Source organism: Aquarana catesbeiana, linkage group LG03, assembly GCF_042186555.1.
Source record: "Aquarana catesbeiana isolate 2022-GZ linkage group LG03, ASM4218655v1, whole genome shotgun sequence".
NCBI classification, from domain to species: Eukaryota; Metazoa; Chordata; class Amphibia; order Anura; family Ranidae; genus Aquarana; species Aquarana catesbeiana.
The window spans coordinates 193471758-193488839 of NC_133326.1; the positions used below are offsets into that span (position 1 = coordinate 193471758).

A 17082-nucleotide genomic window follows, 5' to 3' on the forward strand; every position below is an offset into this window, starting at 1 on the left:
TTGGAGGAAGTGTTAAAGAGCTATGAGTGCGGTGATCCTATTGTGAACTATAAGTCCATCTGCTGTGATGGAAGATGGGACTTGTAGTACATTCATTCACAGATCCCGGGGAATGGATGAGGCAACTATGTAGGCAAAAGTGACAGATGCTGTGGGGAGAAAGCACACTGCCATGGAGGGAAAGGTTTAGGGGTGGGCAGGTCCCATTTGCAATATATTACATATTACACCCTAAACACTGGTGTAATTTGTCACACAGCGCAAAAGGTGACATTAGTCTATAGGTTTAATTCTGCTCTGTTTCATTGTCAGTTTAGCTGTGGAAAATATACACCCAACCACAGTATCTGGTATTTTTTTCATCTGGTGAATTAGTATTTGCTACTGATCTATTACTTAGTTTTAGTTACTTTTCATTTGTTATTGAGATTTGTAATAAGCCAAGTATTACTGTTACGTGTACGTTGCAATATATCATTGTTTTAGATTAAATGGGATTATATACAGTAAGTATTATAGCTCAAGTCTTTATTTTAAGCATTCTTCATGCTTATTCAGTTCCACCACCTCTGGCTCAGACCCTTTGGTGCCTGCTCACCACAATCACTTGTAAACACAGAAGTTTGGTTTCTTTGTTTACAAGTGACAGCTCTGCACTCTGTGTGTAACCCCCATGAACTCTGCACTCTGTATGTAATGCAATCCTAATATTTAAAGCCCCTTTAAGACCCTTCTACTGTTTGTGAAATATGACCACACCCACAATTTGATGTGATTTGGAGTGTGTGTGTGGGGGGAGGGGTTTTGGGGGGTCGTGCTTGAGGTCCAGCACCTATCGTTTGAGAAAAAAGCCCTGGTTATAACAGTATTAAAATACCTAATAATCTGACTAACCACACTTAAACTGTATTTGAAGGAGAATTGAAATCTTATGTTTTGGGTTTATATTATAATAATTTTTTATACTATAATACATTAAATATAACCAAGCGCGTAAACTTATTATCTGTGTGTTGCTAAAGATGCAACATATGTCATCTGATATTCTTGGTTTAAAGCTGAACTTCATATGTTTGCAGGTAAAAAAATGTGCATGTATTTTTTTTAATAGGAACCTGTAAAGCATTGCACCCGTTTAGCAGAACGTGGGTGCAATCTCAGGCTCCTGCAGACTGCCAGTGTCGCTGTCTACCCGTACCTTAAACAGGTTAGCTAAAACTGGGAAGTGCAAAATCTGCTGCAGCTCTGTATAGAAACCAATCAGCTTACAGGGTTTTTGGTCAAAACGTAATTAAACAGCCTGAAGTTATTAGCGTATTGGTTACCATGCACAGCTGCACCAGATTTTGCACTCTCCACTTTTAGTAAATCAACCCCAATGCAACATATTGTTACTTTTATATCTTTCTGTTCATTCATATGCACATCAAAGGGATGAACTTAGATTTGCAGATGATGTAAGTTAAAGCAACCTGACAAGATTTTGTTTTTTTTTAATAAAATGTTCAACTCCTTATTAACCATTAGTTTTACTCTAATCAGCTTTAACCACTTGCTTACTGGGCATTTAAACCCTCCCTTACTTCCCACGCCAATTTTCATCTTTAAGCGTTGTCACTCTTTGAATGACAATTGCGCGGTCATGCAATACTCTACCTAAATGTAATTTTCATAATAGTTTCCCAAAACAATTTAGCTTTCTTTTGGTGGTATTTAATCACTTCTGGCCAGGAGGAGGATCAGTGTTTCAATAGCGAATATACATTCACTATTGTAACACACCTGGGTGGGCTCCGTTCGCATTCTCTGCACCCCAAGCCCACCCTATTTTGAAGCCTGTTAGAGCCTCTGGCTCTAAAAACGTGCTTCAAAAAAACACCTCTCCTTTGGAATTCATGCATCCGGCATCCGGATGGGGGCCAGATGCACGGATGGCCTGCCACCTGGGTGGCACTGATGGACACTGATTGGTGGCACTGATATGCACTCGCAGGTGGCACTGGTGGGCACTGGCAGGCAGCACTGGTGGGCACAGATGATGAGGTGGTGGTTTCCCCTGTTCAGGACTGATGTGCCTTTGACAGAAGCTGGTTATTGGCTTTTTTTCTCCTCATGCTTTATGGAGGAGAGGAGAAAAAAAGCAGATTGCTGATCTTCTGTTTACATCATGTGATCAGCTGTCATTGGCTGACAGCTGATCACGTGTTAAGGGGATGGGATAGGTGGTGGGTGTCTTATTGACTCTGTGATCACAGAGCACTCCACGCACGCCCTGCAGGGTGCGCACAGGCAGCTCGTGCACGGGAGGACATCTATTGACACCCTCCCGGCAATTAAGACCCGCTCTGCAGCTGTCTTTCGGCTATAGCATGGTCGGGAAGTGGTTATTTAACTTCTTAGTCTGCTTCACTCTATAGCTATTATTTTCCTGATTTTTTTTTCATTTGTTTCTATATTATTAACTATTAATATTTAAACTTTTTCCTGACTTTTTTTTGTTAATACTTTTACACAATTAACATATATTAACACATTTCCCATTTTAAAAAGCACAAAATTGATAAAACCACTTTAATTAATTTGTAAAAAACTTTGCAATGATTTATAGCAGAATAATTATTTTAAATATAAAATAAAGAGTGAGTATGGCGCCGTCCCAAAATGTTATTATCAAGGAACAAACCTCCTTAGTAATTGACTGTGAGTAAGGAGAAAATATTAAAGTGACTTGTGCTGTGTATCATAGAAAGTGAAAAATAAAAAGTCAAAAAATAATCAAAAAAAAAAAATATATTATAAAATAAAATAAAATAAAATGAATTGATCAAAATTGTAACATATGTAATATCACGTGACATGCAGCAGTGATAGTAGTTACATAGTGTTATTGTAATCACACATAAATAATGTACTGAGTGATAATTAAACAATCCTTATAAATGCTGTTATTATAATCACTCTTTAATAATATACTGGTTAAACCAGCCATGATTCGTGCTCAGTGCATCATAAGAAAAGATCAACAGTCTATGTGAATTCCTTGGTGTTTCCCTTTAAGATAAGGCAGGCATATTCAACTCGCATCTGCTACTATTTTTATGGTGACCAGGTGCTTGTGTCTCGCGCTGTGATCGTGCAGACACTCACCAGCTTCCTTAGCCCCTACAGGAGTAACGTGCAGTCACAGTGTGTGCCACTGTGCAGCAGTCCTAGGCAGTTTCAGGATCAGGATACCATTTGAGCATGAAGGAAAGAGGAGATTCCCATAGTGTAAAACCATAAACACTTTTATTTACATCAGATGACAAACTGGTACTCACATTGTAGTGGTTTCAAACAAGCAATGAAATGTCATCCGAGAAATGTCAGATTCAAAGTCTGTGTTCGCTAGGAGATGGTGCAAGACGTCATAGTTAGGCCACGCCCTACGCACGTTTCGTCAGAGGACATCTACGGGAGTGTACCTTGAAAGCAGGTACATCCTTCACATTAAATTTAAAATGAAATATGTATGTAAAAATAAATAAGTTCTTCACCACAAAAAATGGTTCGCATTGCAGGATCTAGGAAGAGGTTACTTACCTTGTCCCCAAGAGCCTGCGATGTCTCCCCGCTCTGTGTGTGTGCCGTCCTCCGCCGGATCTATTACAGTGCCGAGCTCCTTTCCCTGTGAGCGTTGCGATGCACGGGGACAGAGAACGGCACCAAATTCAAAAAGTAAAAAACACACAATACTTATACAGTACATTGTAATCTTACAGATTACATTACTGTATCCATTTATTTCACATCCCTTTCGTCCCTAGTGGTTTCTCCAGTGCCCTGCAATTTTATATTATAAGTGCTGTTCTTTCTGCCTGGAAACTGGAGATTGTCCATAGCAACCAGAAAGTGTCCCTTTACATCAAAAGTGGTTTTAGACCAGCTAGAAAACAGAGATAATAAATTAGAATCACTTGCAGAATTGAGCGATAGTGATTTGTGAGGAAATTCGTCATCAAACACTGAAAGTAATGACAGTGTCAATTCTGCAACTGAGCAAATTTCAGTGTTTTTGATTTGATTACATTATTGAATAATTTTTATTATTATTATATTATTATTTGTTATAATTATTTATAGTTATTTATTATATTATAATTTATGATTTTGTTTTTCAAACTTTATCATACCCGGGATGTCTACTAGACTCTTGTTTGGACAGATTTAAGTGAGTTATTCCTAAAAATTACAGGCCTACAATATAAAATGCCAAATTTCCATGCAAAATAATTATTTTACTGCTTTCAGCATCAGAAAACGGACATAATCATACCGCCAGGGAGGTTAAAGAACAATATATGTATTACCTTGTTACCTTTAGTAATGACAAAGTTGTTTTCGAATAAACAGGTCTATAGCAGAAATGTAAAATTTGCTCTGGTCCATAGAAGGTGAAAATGTGTTAGAGGCAAAGTGGTTCATTTTCTCCTTTCACCTTATGTCATTGAGAAGGCAATAACTTATAAATGCCAAGTAAAATATTCCTGCAGCCCGGGACAATTCAAGGGGGGCCATAATGGAGAGTGGAGGTTCGTTGATCTCTTCCAGGTTCAGAGTTTTAATAGGTAATAATTAACAGAGTAAATTTATATCTCGCTGAAATAATAGCTTAAACAAGTCTAACACTAAAAACAATTTGAATGTATATTATAAAGATGCATGTTAATGGTAACTTACAGGTGTTTGCAAAATAACTTTTCTAGAACAAGTTAGGCCCCCTTCACAGCAAGGTTCACTTTGCATTGATATTCTGAATGTGTCTTCTTTTTCTCCCTAGATTAAAAACAATTTTACAACACCTATTAACTTTAAAAATGTTCAGAAGAAAAATAAGGAAAAACACAGCTAGATTACTAAATTATTCAAAAATATTTATTTTATTACAATTCATTAAATTGCATGAAATAAGGCTCAATTCACTAAGCAATCATGCATATGTTATTTACCACAACAATCTTTGTTTTCCCCTCTATCACTGTCCTCAAGACAACTCAAAATATGGGATTTTACTTTTGAGATAATAGTAAACATGGCACAGAAAGAGGGTATAACTCGCTAATGAAGGCACAGAAAGCAATAAAAACCTGAGAGGTGTTTAATCCTTTGCTCTGTCCAAAATAAAGTGTTGCCTTTAGTTATACTTTATTTGTTTGAGAACATGATATAACTTTTTTCCCCTTATATTCACCTGGTAATTCTGCCAATAACATCGCAGTCTACCAGTTGTTAAATGTGGTGGCCACATTTGTTTCTTTTATAACCCCTTTGGGCCTAAGGGTGAAGCAAACCTAAAGGCCTAAGCACACTTTTACAACTTTGACTTTGTGTTAGTAAAACTGTACATATCATCACAACTACTTTTTGCACCCAGGTGGGTTATACCGCCTTTTTTTCAGGACAAATTTGGCTTTCATTTGGTGGTAATTGGTAATGGATATTTCCTGATTTTTTCTTTGTATTATCAAAGAAAAGCTGGCCCAAAATAGTAAAAAAATATATTTTTTTTTAAATTTAGCTGTATATTTCTTGCAACTACCATAACCTTCCACCAAAGAACAACCCAAGTAAAAATTTCCTGCTTCTGACATTCGCAGTGATACCACACATGTGTATGTTAGTTGTTGTTTGTACCCGTAGTACAGCCCAAAATCAATAGTGCGCATTTTGTTTTTTTTTTATCCTACCTATAACACACTGACACTGGCACTAACTGACACTGATACTAATTTTAAAAAAATCCGGTAAAAAAAATACTAACCCTGACATTTGACCCTGACCTTGACTTAAAGCGGAGCTCCACCTTAAAAAAATTATTAAAAGTCAGCAGCTACAAATACTGCAGCTGCTGACTTTTAATAAATGGACACTTACCCGTCCCAGGGTCCAGCGATGTCGGCAGCCGAAGCCGATTGATCGCTCGTCTCTCGGCTGCCCCCGCCACCATCCTCGGTCAGGGAATCAGGAAGTGAATCGTTCACTGCCCGGTTCCCTACTGCACATACGCGAGTCTAGCTGCGTGTCTTCACTGGTCCCCGTTGCGTTGTGGAAACTGTGTGTTTCCCAGAACACAACGGGGGCAGGCATTTGCGGCTATCTGCAGCTAGGTATTCCCGGAAGTGGGTGCAGATACCTGTATTATACAGGTATCTGCACCCCCCTCCCCCCTGAAAGGTGCCAATTGTGGCACTGGAGGGGGGGGGAATATGATGAGGGGGAAGTTCTACTTTAGAGTGGAACTCCGCTTTAAACACTAACCCTGGCATTGACCTAGTTCTGCAGGCCTCTGGCCTAGTGGCAGCGAGCAACGAGAGCCACAGTAGGAAGGCTTATTCAGAGTGGACCTTTACTATTCAATAGAAGAGGATGTGTCATATTTCAATACAGTAACTAAGTTTGTGCAGGAGGAACCAAGTGTACAGGAGGAAACAAATTATGGGCAGGAGGTGAAAGAGATCTAAGAACATTACTTTTACATAGTCATTAGTGATGTCTCTGCCACCACACGGTTGGATGGTAAGGGAATTCTTAGATGAAACAGTCTGCGGGGGTTGAGCCGCAGGAGGAGCAACAGTCTGCATGGAGCTGCAGGAGGAGATTCATACTAAATCCTATATGCGCATTATATCTCCTGGCTCTAACTTTATTCAAAGTGTACTAAAATCCTTAAATATGATGGCAAAGACTTATCCTATGGGCATCCCATATTCCTAATCCCTATCCATGTTGTACCCCCCAATAAAAACAACAAAAACAAAGCTCGCAAAAGACTGTTTATTGTCTCTGGAAGTAATGTATGAAGTCTGGAAGTGGGGTGATTTGGCTGATTGTTTGTTACTAGCTGCAACACCATGGCTACATAATTTTTGTATTTTATTTTTTTATTATGATTATTTTTTTCTCTGCAAGGAGAGAGAGAGATACTCAGTATCTCTCTCCTTCATTCACAGGGAAAGAAAAAAGGGGTGACTGATCACTGTGATACCCAATCAGAGGCTGTCACCGCGATTAGGTGACCCGGAATGGGGAGTTTCAGGTCCTGGTCATTTGTATTGTTTCCCTTTAAATGTTACTAAAATTGCTATTCCATCCAAAAAAAGTGTTTTTTTTTTTTTGCCTTGGTACATGTGCCCCAAAAGAGTGGACAGCATCCTATGCTTTTTGTTTGATAATCCCTTGACTATTATCCCAGAAAATGGGCAGAACTGTTTTTTGGGGGTTTTTTAGCTCCCGTTGACTTCAATAGCATTCAGATTCAGCACTCAAACTAGGCAGAGTACCCATTGCTAATTACCCCAAGATGTTAAAATTTTATAAAAAGTGTAAATCTCTGCAATATATACACATTTCCCCACACTGTGTTTCTTTAAAACTGCTGTACAGAAAATAACTGTTGATATGCCAGAAATCCAGTGTTCTCATATGTTCCTGTTTGAGATGACACCACAGCTGCAATGAAATCCCAAGAAATGTTATCAGCCCTGCCTGAGTTCACCCCTGCTGGACTACAGAATACCTCCCCTTTATGTTATGAAGATGAGGCAAGGTGTTTCACAGTCCATTGGAAGTGGGCTGAGCAGAGATGTCAACACTTCTTGGAATTTTAGTGCAGCAAAGGCACTGTTTTGTCATAGAGTGAAGTTGCCGTTTAGTGACGGTACTGGCACTAACTGAATGACTTCCAACTGCAGTAAGCCAAATCTGGCCTTATAGTTTGCTGTTCGGCAAATCGTGGACAGGTAAACTCAAACCTGACTCCTATTAAACTGAAAAAATAGCATAATTTTAATAAAAATAAATCTATATATAAAGAAACATTTATACCCACTTCTACAAATGTATACTGGCACAGTCCACGAAAAGTATACCACATTCCATCAAAACTTGAAATATGGCCACTTCCATGAATGCTGCAAACACTCTCACAATTCTCTTCTGTGCAGTCCCATTTTCCATTTTTGCAGGCACTATATAATAAGACACAGTTTCAAGAATTGTTACTGAAGTCAAAAAAGGACAGACCTGAAGTATAGTTATGCTTTCCACCAGACTAACACATAATAATAATATGATTATAAATTGTACTGTTCCAGTACTCAATGACTCATATGTACAGTGTCTCAGAATTAGATGCTATCTGAAAGGTAACTTTAAACATTTCTTTAACTGTGCTTGGTATACGTTTGTGGCACATGCACATGCACATACACTTCCTCAGTCCTAAGTAAAGACAAACTTATGGATCATTAAAGAAGTACTTAAAAAATAATCACCATTTTCTGCAAGAGATTTCGATAGTACTTCCACTGTTATACTCAGCTCCTCCATAAAGACATGGGCAATCTTCAGGTGGGATACAGTGTCCTCTTGAATCTCTAACCATACCATCTGGACAGTAACATCCACGCTTGCAGATGGTATCTTGCTGCAAAAGAAGAGACCCATAAATGTCATCAAACATTTGTCATTCAAATTCTTTCCTGTTTTTAATTAAACATTTTGGGATATTAGGCTGCAACATTAAGTCAGTTTTATTAGTAATTAACCCTCCTGGCGTTATTCCGGAGTATGGCTCGGTGTTAAATTTCAGTACCATTAGCAGTAACCCCGAGCCACACTCGGGATTGCATTGCAGAATCCTGGTGCAGCATACTTACCTTGTCACCAGGATCCTGCGATGTTCCCCCGCCGTGTCCCATGCCGGATCACCTGCCTGATGTAAAAAAAAAAAAACATAACACATACAGTACACTGTAATCTTACAGATTACATTACTGTATCAAATCATTTCACCTCCCTTTTGTCCCTAGTGCTTTGTCCAATGCCCTGCATGCACTTTTATGTTACATATGCCATTCTTTCTGCCTGGAAACTTCAGATTGTCCATGGCAACCAAAAAGTGTCCCTTTACATCAAAAGTGGTTTTAGACCAGCTAGAAAACAGCGATAGTAAATTAGAACACTTGGAGAATTGAGCGATAGTAAATCGTGGGGAAATACATTTTATTATATTATTATTTTTTATAATTATTTATAGTTATTAATTATATTATAATTTATGATTTCATGTTTCAAACTTTATCATACCCGGGATGTCTAATAGACTGTTGTTTGGACAGATTTAAGTGAGTTATTCCTAAGAATTACAGCCCTACAATATAGAACACCAAATTTCTATGCAAAACAATGTACCGCTTTGAAATTCAAACATCTGACATAATCATACTGCCAGGGAGGTTACAGAACTTTATGTAAAATGTTTATTATGTTGTATTTGACACTGTATACCAGGGGTCGTCAACCCCCGCCACGTGTGCCAGAGGTGGCATGCAGCCAGCCACACTCATAAAGGCACGCAAAGTGAAACCTGGGAGACCTATCTCTCACATAACAAAGCCGCCCGGCAGCTGCAGTTCTGTGCATAGAAGGAGGCATGGATGGCTCCCGCTGGCCTCAGTCCCCCCCTTTTAGCTCACGCCCACCTGCATAGAAAATAGGGATGCTTCCAGATGGCCACGGTTCCTAACCCCCACTTCAGTAGCACGGATGGCCCTCATTTTAGCTCCCGCTGGCCTCGGCTCCCACCCCCTGCTTTAGCTGCTACCCACCTGCACAGAAAACAGCAGGCACGCTTCCTGATCGCCCCGGTTTCTGGCCATCCCCTTCTGCTCCAGCCAACCCACTTCAGCTCCGGCTCGTCCACTTCTGCTCCGGTCCGCCCACTTCAGCTCCAGCCCACCCACTTTAGCTTCTGTCCACCTCACTCTTCCGCAAGGTGCACTGAGCTTGAAGCAGTGTGGAGACCGACACCAGGCTCCCTGCTCTAGCTTAGGACAGGTAATTACAGGAGTGCAGCACTCTTTTAGCCTGAGCCTTCCTGTCAGCCTGTCTGCTCACACCCCGAGGGCCATTCCTCTTACTCGGCAGCAACATTAAAGAGGACGTGTGGTAGCTACTGTATCTGTTCTACTTTTGGGACACAAATAGTTATTGGGAACTACTACTTTAGAACAGGGTACAGAAACTGCTGCTCAGAACCAATATAAGTTCCAAAATAGTAGTTACCTAACCCTGTTCTAAAGTAGCAGTTCCCAATAGAAGGAACTACTACTTTAGAACAGGGATTGGTAACTAATACTTAAAAACTTCTTTGGTAATTACTGCTACTGGTAATTACACTGAGCAAAGGCTGGTTCACAGAAAATCGCAGTGTGGGAAAAGTGCATCAAATGCGTGTTTTCCACACTGCATTCAAACGTGCTGCCCTTGAAGTCTGCATGTGGGTGCCTATGTATTGTTAAAGGCACCCCAAGCGCAGATTGCAAACGCAGTCCTGCAGTACCATGTGGTTTTTGCGCACACCAGTGCACTACTTTTTGCGTGGTCTGGTGCATTTTGCATCACATTCAAATGAATGGGCCATCAAAAAACACACACCATGGGAATTTGTGAGAATCACACAGGAACCCAGGCATTCCCAATAAAATCCTCTGAGAACCAGTCCTACATTATTATGGAAGTCTTAAATACATTTCCAGTGGGGGTATTAGGGGACATTATAGATTCTTTTTTTTTGGAGCCTATGAAAAATGACTTACAAAAATACACAAGTGCAGTAACTTAGCCCTATTAAAAAGTATAAAAAATGTGTGGGACAGGGTGCCACTGTTGTAGCTGCTGCTATTATCCCCACAGCACCTGAAAATGCATCCTTTTTTGTAATAGCTGGCTTTTAGCTAGGTATGAATTTTGTATTAAGCAGCAGCCATACACACATCATATACTTATTAATAGGGCTAAGGTACTGTACTTATGCATTTTTGAAAATAACTATTTTTTACAGGATCCAAAAAAAAGCTATAATGTTCCCACTGGAAATGTAGTCAGTAGTTACCAATAGCTGTTCTAAAGTAGTTACCAATGGTGATAATAAAAAAAATTCCTGAAGTTTGAACATAAAAAATGATTGTGCACAAAATTCAAAATTGTATCAATTGGAGCTGAATGGGTTCTGAAGCTGAAGGAATTGCGGAGTGAAGCTGCATGCATTGGGGCTGATCTGAGGTCCAAAGGTGCAAAGTTTGGGGCTCATTTGAGACCTGAAGATGAAGAAATCAGGGCTGATCTGAGGTATTGGGCCTGATGTAAGATCTGAAGGTGCAGAAATTAGTCCTTATCTGTGGTGTTAAGGTGCATGCAATGCGGCTCATATGAGATCTGGAGGTGCAGAAATCGGACCTGATCTGAGTTCTGAGGTGCTGAAATTGGGTTTAATCTGAGGTGTGAAGGTGCAGAAGTTGGGCCTGATCTGAAGTGTAAAGGTGCATGCACTGGGGCTTGCATAAGATCTGAAGGTGTAGAAATTGGGCCTGATCTGAGATCTGAAGTTACAGAATTTAAACCTGATCTAAATTCTAAAGGTGCAGAGGTTGGGCCTGATCTGAGGTGTGAAGTTGAAGAAGTTGAGCCTGATCTCAAATGTGAAAGTGCATGCACTGGGTCTCACATAAGATCTGAAGGTGCATAAATTGGGTCTGACCTGAAGGTGCAGAAATTGGGCCTGATCTGAGATGTGAAGGTGCATGCATTGGGGCTGTTATGAGATCGGAAGGTGCAGAAATTGGGCCTGATGCGAGGTGTGAAGGTGTATTCATTATGGCTCATTTGACATCTGAAGGTGCAGAAATTGGGTCTAATCTGAGATCTTGAGGTGCAGAAATTGGGCCTAATCTGAGTTCTGAGGTGCTAAAATTGGGCCTGGTCAGAGGTGTTAAGGTTGGGCCTGGTCAGAGGTGTGAAGGTTCGGCTTGGTCAAAGGTGTGAAGGTTAGGCCTAGTCAGAGGTGTGAAGGTTGGGCCTAGTCAGAGGTTTGAAGGTTGGGCCTAGTCAGAGGTGTGAAGGTTGGGCCTGTTCTGAGGTGTGAAGGTGCAGAAGTTGGGCCTGATCTGAAATGTGAAAGTGCATGCACTAGGGTTCACGAGAGATCTGAAGGTACATGAACTGGGTCTGATCTGAGATCTGAAGGTTCAGAAATTGGGCCTGATCTGAGGTGCAAAGGTGCATGCATTGGGGCTCATATGAAATCTGAAGGTGCAAAAATTGGGCCTAATCTGACATCGGGAGGTGTAGAAATCAGGCCTGATCTGAGATCAGAAGGTGCAGAGTTTGAGCCTGATCTGAGTTTTGAAGGTGCATAAATTGGATCTGATCTGATGTGCGAAGGTGCAGAAGTTGGGCCTGATCTGAGATGTGTAGGCGCAGAAATTGGAGCTGGTCTGAGGTGTGATGGTATAGAAATTGGGGCTGATCTGAGGTGTGAAGGTACAGAAATTGGGGCTAGTCTGAGCTATGAAGGTACAGAAATTTGGGCTGGTCTGAGGTGTGATGGCGCAGAAATTGGGGCTGGTCTGAGGTGTGATGGTGTAGAAATTGGGGCTGGTCTGAGGTGTGATGGTGCAGAAATTATACAACTTACATGCATCGGTGGCAAGTGCATAGTCTTGCAGTTTCGGTCAGCTTTTCCTCGTGTGCTAGGATATGTACAGGTTGCAAGTTTTGCTCCCCCTGAACAGATATCTGAAATTATATACACAGATACATACATGCTTTTAATCATTCAAGGGACATTTATTTTATTATCCTACAGCATTTTTGTTTTATTAACATAAAATTATTAAAGACTGTTTCATAATTTAGCTACTAGTATATTTGCATTATTTAGTTCACCCAAACTTTTAAGGAATTATACATTTTCAGGTTTTTCAAAATGTGGAAATGAAATTCTTTAGAATGCACATTGAAATAAATGGTAGTGATCCCAGTCTTGTGGGGCAAGGCACGTGCTCCCTCAATCAAAGAATGGTTTCAGGGAATAAACAAAATTGCTGAAATGGAAGAACTCATAGCCATCTCTCATGACAATATCTCCAAACACACAGCCCACTGGGCTTGCTGGTACCACTTTAAAACAACCCCAGAATACACACAAACCATACACCCACCCTCCACCTAAGCCGGAACAATAATCATACTTCTTTTGGGATGGTTGGTTGAAAGATCAAGGTTAGGTTGGAGGCACACGCCCCCCTGTTTCGACCCAGCCCCCTCCTATCCCTCATCCCCTACATATCAATAGCCATTACCTATAATTACATACCTCTTCTCCCGAGCTCCTGAACCATACCAGAACACATGTTCTTAACATGGGGGGCTCTTCCCCCCAAAGCACCTTGTTCCTATATTGATGGGGACAATGGCCTCTTCCCCACAACCCTGGCAGGTAGTTGTGGGGGTCTGTGGGTGGTGGCTTATCGGAATCTGAAAGCCCCCTTTAACTAGCGGGCCCTCAGATCCTGCCCCCCATGTGAATGAGTATGAGGTGCATAGTACCCCTTCTCATTCACTAAAAGAAAAAGTGTAGGGTGGCATGCTGGGTCAGTGAGGTCACTGGTTGGCACTGCCCCTTAGTTATTTAAGGACTGTCAGACAGCAGAGCTGTAAGATGACAGAAGCCTTCATCGGAAGCCAAGCGTTTTTTGTATTGTTTTCAGGTCGGTGGTGTGGGGCGCATTGTGATTGGCGACAGATCCACACCAAGGGACTTTTTTTTTATTTTTGTTTAAAAATTGTCTACTGACTTTTTTTTATACTACAGTTTTTACTATATACGATGTAGCCCATACTCATTTACATGGGGGTGGCAGGATCTGGGGGGCCTTTTGTTAAAGGGGGCTTCTAGATTCTGATAAGCCCTCTGCCCACAGACCCCCACAGCCACCAGGCAAGGTTGTGGGAAAGAGGCCCTTGTCCCCATCAACATGAGGGAAAGGTTCTTTGGGGGCACCCCCGTGTTTAGGGCATGTGGGCTGGTATGGTTCAGGACGGGGGGGTGCTCACTCAGCCCCTCCCTTTCCAGACCTGCATGCTCGGATAAGAATCTGGCATGGATTTTTGGGGAACCCATATTTTTTTTTTACATTTTGGACTGGGGGTTTCCCTTAAAATCCATACCAGACTCGAATGGCCTGGTATGGATTGGGGGCATCCCAAAACATTTTTTTTTTCTTCTTTGTTCATTTCTGGCAAATCTTTTTTTACATTCAGCTGTCAGTGGGGAACCTCAAAACGGTATGGTGAATTGACAATTACAGTAATATTTAGACAAAATGTGTCTGGACACCTAAATACTGTAAAACATTGTGAATGGAGCAACATTGTATAGGAACTTTTAAAATTATTGGGTTAACCAGTTGCCACCCGCCGCACGCCGATGTACGTCGGCAGAATGGCACGGGCAGGCATATGGGCGTACCTGTACGTCCCTGCCTCCCAGCGGGCGGGGTGCCCGCGGCGGTCGGAATCATTACAGGATCGATCTGTGCTGAGAGGGAGGCCACCGATTCATGGCCATCCCCTCGCAATCGCTCCTGACGAAGGAAAAGCTTCCTCTGCTTCTGTAATGTAAACAGAAGCAGAGGAAGTGATGTCATCTCTCCTCGTGACGGTCTTTTCATTCGGGCGTCAAGGAGAGAAGACATCAAGTAAGTGTGCACCAACATTACACTAACAGCAGAACACGTAGGCACACAAATCACCCCCAAATCACCCCCGATCACCCCCCTGCCACAGTGACACCAATAGCAGTTTTTTTTTTTTTTTTACTGATTACTGAATTGGTGTCATTTGTGACTGTTATATGTGGTAGGGCAGTTAGTGGTAGGCCCTTTAGGTCTAGGGTACCCCCCTAATAAAGGTTTAACCCCTTGATCACCCCCCAGTTAACCCCTTCTTTGCTTGTCGCCAGTGTCACTAAGCAATCTTTTTTCTGATTGCCGTATTAGTGTCACAGGTGATGCTAGTTAGCCAGGTAAGTATTTAGATTCACCATCACCGTCACCCCCTAGTTAACTCTTTCACCAGTGATCACCGTATAACTGTTACGGGTGATGTTGGTTAGTTAGTTTGTTTTTTATACCCGCCGTTTATTACCCAATAAAAGTTTAACCCCCTAATCGCTTGGCGGGTGATATAAGCTAGGTTTTAGTGTCAGATAGGGTCTGCGTCACCCCAGGCAGCGTCAGATTAGTGCCAGTACCGCTAACACCCACGCACACAGCATATACCTTCCTTAGTGGTATAGTATATGAACGGATCGATATCTGATCTGATCAGATCTATACTAGCGTCCCCAGCAGTTTCGGGTTCCCAAAAAAGCAGTGTTAGCGGGATCAGCCCAGATACCTGCCAGCACCTGCGTTTTGCCCCTCCGTCCAGCCTAGCCCACCCAAGTGCAGTATCGGTTGATCACTGTCACTTACAAAACACTAAACACACATAACTGCAGCGTTCAGAGAGTCAGGCCTGATCCCTGCGATCGCTAACAGGTTTTTTGGTAGCATTTGTTACATTTGCTGACAGTCTAGGAGCTTTTTTACCTGTGAGTCTCACTACTGTACCAGTAAATTCAGAGCCCAAAATGGCAAATCGAAGGTACAGTAGTGAAGAGGCCTACACGTTTCTGAGCATGACAGGTAGTGAAGAGGAAGTCACTCATCTGTCAGATTCAGGCTCAGAATCCGATCCTGTAGACGACAGCGGCTTCATGACAGATAGCTCTGACAATGGAGTTGTGGTCCCTGCCAAGGTCAGGAGTACCAGACCACAATCTTCTTCTGCTGTTGAGGCGCAAGAACCGCAGGGCTCTCATATGGAGCAGAGAAGTACTAGCGCCGCTATTCCTTCTGGTGAACTGGCAAGCACCACACCAGCGGCCTAGTACACCCTGGTCGTACATCCAGCACTGCAGTAACACGTGGTGACGTGGTGATTCCCATAAGTGCAGTTTAAGCTGGCGAGGTGGCAAGCACAAGTAGTGTCCCACTGCCACCAAGAGCAAGACAAAGACAGGCCCGTACTGCCCATAGTGTCCTTCCTGCAGAATTTGCGAATCTTAATTGGGAGCCCATCACTACTGCAGCACCCGTACTTCCCCCATTCACTGGCCAACCCGGCATTCAAGTGGAAACAGTTGATTTTACGTCACTTGATTTTTATTCGCTGTTTTTCACTGAAGATCTCTATAAATCTATTGTGGAGCAAAGCAATTTGTATGCTGGTCAATACATTGCCACTAATCCCCAGTCCTCCCTTGCCAGAGATTGGAAACCAGTTACCTTTCTGGGCCTATCCCTCGACATGGGCATAACTAAAAAGAGTGAGTTGCGGTCATATTGGTCCACTGACCCAAATCACCATATGCCTGTGTTCTCTGGTTCCATGGCCAGGACACTATACGAGCAGAATTTGTCCTCATGGAGACCCTGGATCGGCTTTACAAAATTCGGCCCCTTGTAAACCACTTCAACCAACATTTTGCAGACTTGTTTACTCCCCATCAAGTTGTCTGCGTTGATGAGTCCCTGATTACGTTTTCTGGCCGCTTGTCATTTAAACAGTATCCTCCCAGCAAGCGCGCCAGATACGCGGTCAAGATGTATTAGCTCTGTGACAGGGCCACAGGCTATACATGTAGTTTTATGGTTTACGAGGGAAGAGATAGTCACGTAGAGCCGACAAACTGCCCTGACTACATAGGAAGCACTGGCAAGATTGTGTGGGACTTGGTGTCACCCTTATTCGGAAAGGGGTACCATTTGTATTTGGACATTACACGAGCGTGCCACTTTTTAGTCACTTGTTTGATCTTCAGATTGGAACATGTGGCACCATGCGATCTATTCGCCTGGGCTTTCCCCAGCGGCTTGTAGATTTCCGTCTTAGGCTGGGGGAGAGAGCCTGCTTGAAGTGTAATAACTTGCTTGCTATGAAGTGGCGGGATAATAAGACTGTTTTCATTCTTACCTCCCTTCACGCAGACAGTCCAAATTACTACGGCGACTGGTGTTGTGGAGAAACCCCTCTGTGTCCACGAATATAACCAAAATATGGGAGGAGTGGACCTCAATGACCAGTTGTTGGTGCCGTACCTATCTGCCCATAAGGCCAGACGCTGGTATAAAAAAGTGTCTGTATACTTATTATAAT

The 17082-nt window shown here is 42.1% G+C and overlaps 1 protein-coding gene across 1 annotated transcript in view; it reads right to left on the minus strand.

The window, feature by feature from the left end:
* The window catches only part of LOC141133942 (mucin-19-like), a 253631-nt gene that overhangs the window by 83416 nt on the left and 153133 nt on the right, over nucleotides 1-17082 (minus strand). The window contains exons 19-22 of the mRNA XM_073623553.1: nucleotides 12515-12615; nucleotides 8313-8464; nucleotides 7868-8006; nucleotides 4720-4815 (exon numbers count right to left, since the gene is read on the minus strand). Of these exons, the coding sequence (XP_073479654.1) occupies nucleotides 4720-4815; nucleotides 7868-8006; nucleotides 8313-8464; nucleotides 12515-12615 (488 nt within the window). The remainder of the gene's footprint in view (nucleotides 1-4719; nucleotides 4816-7867; nucleotides 8007-8312; nucleotides 8465-12514; nucleotides 12616-17082) is intronic.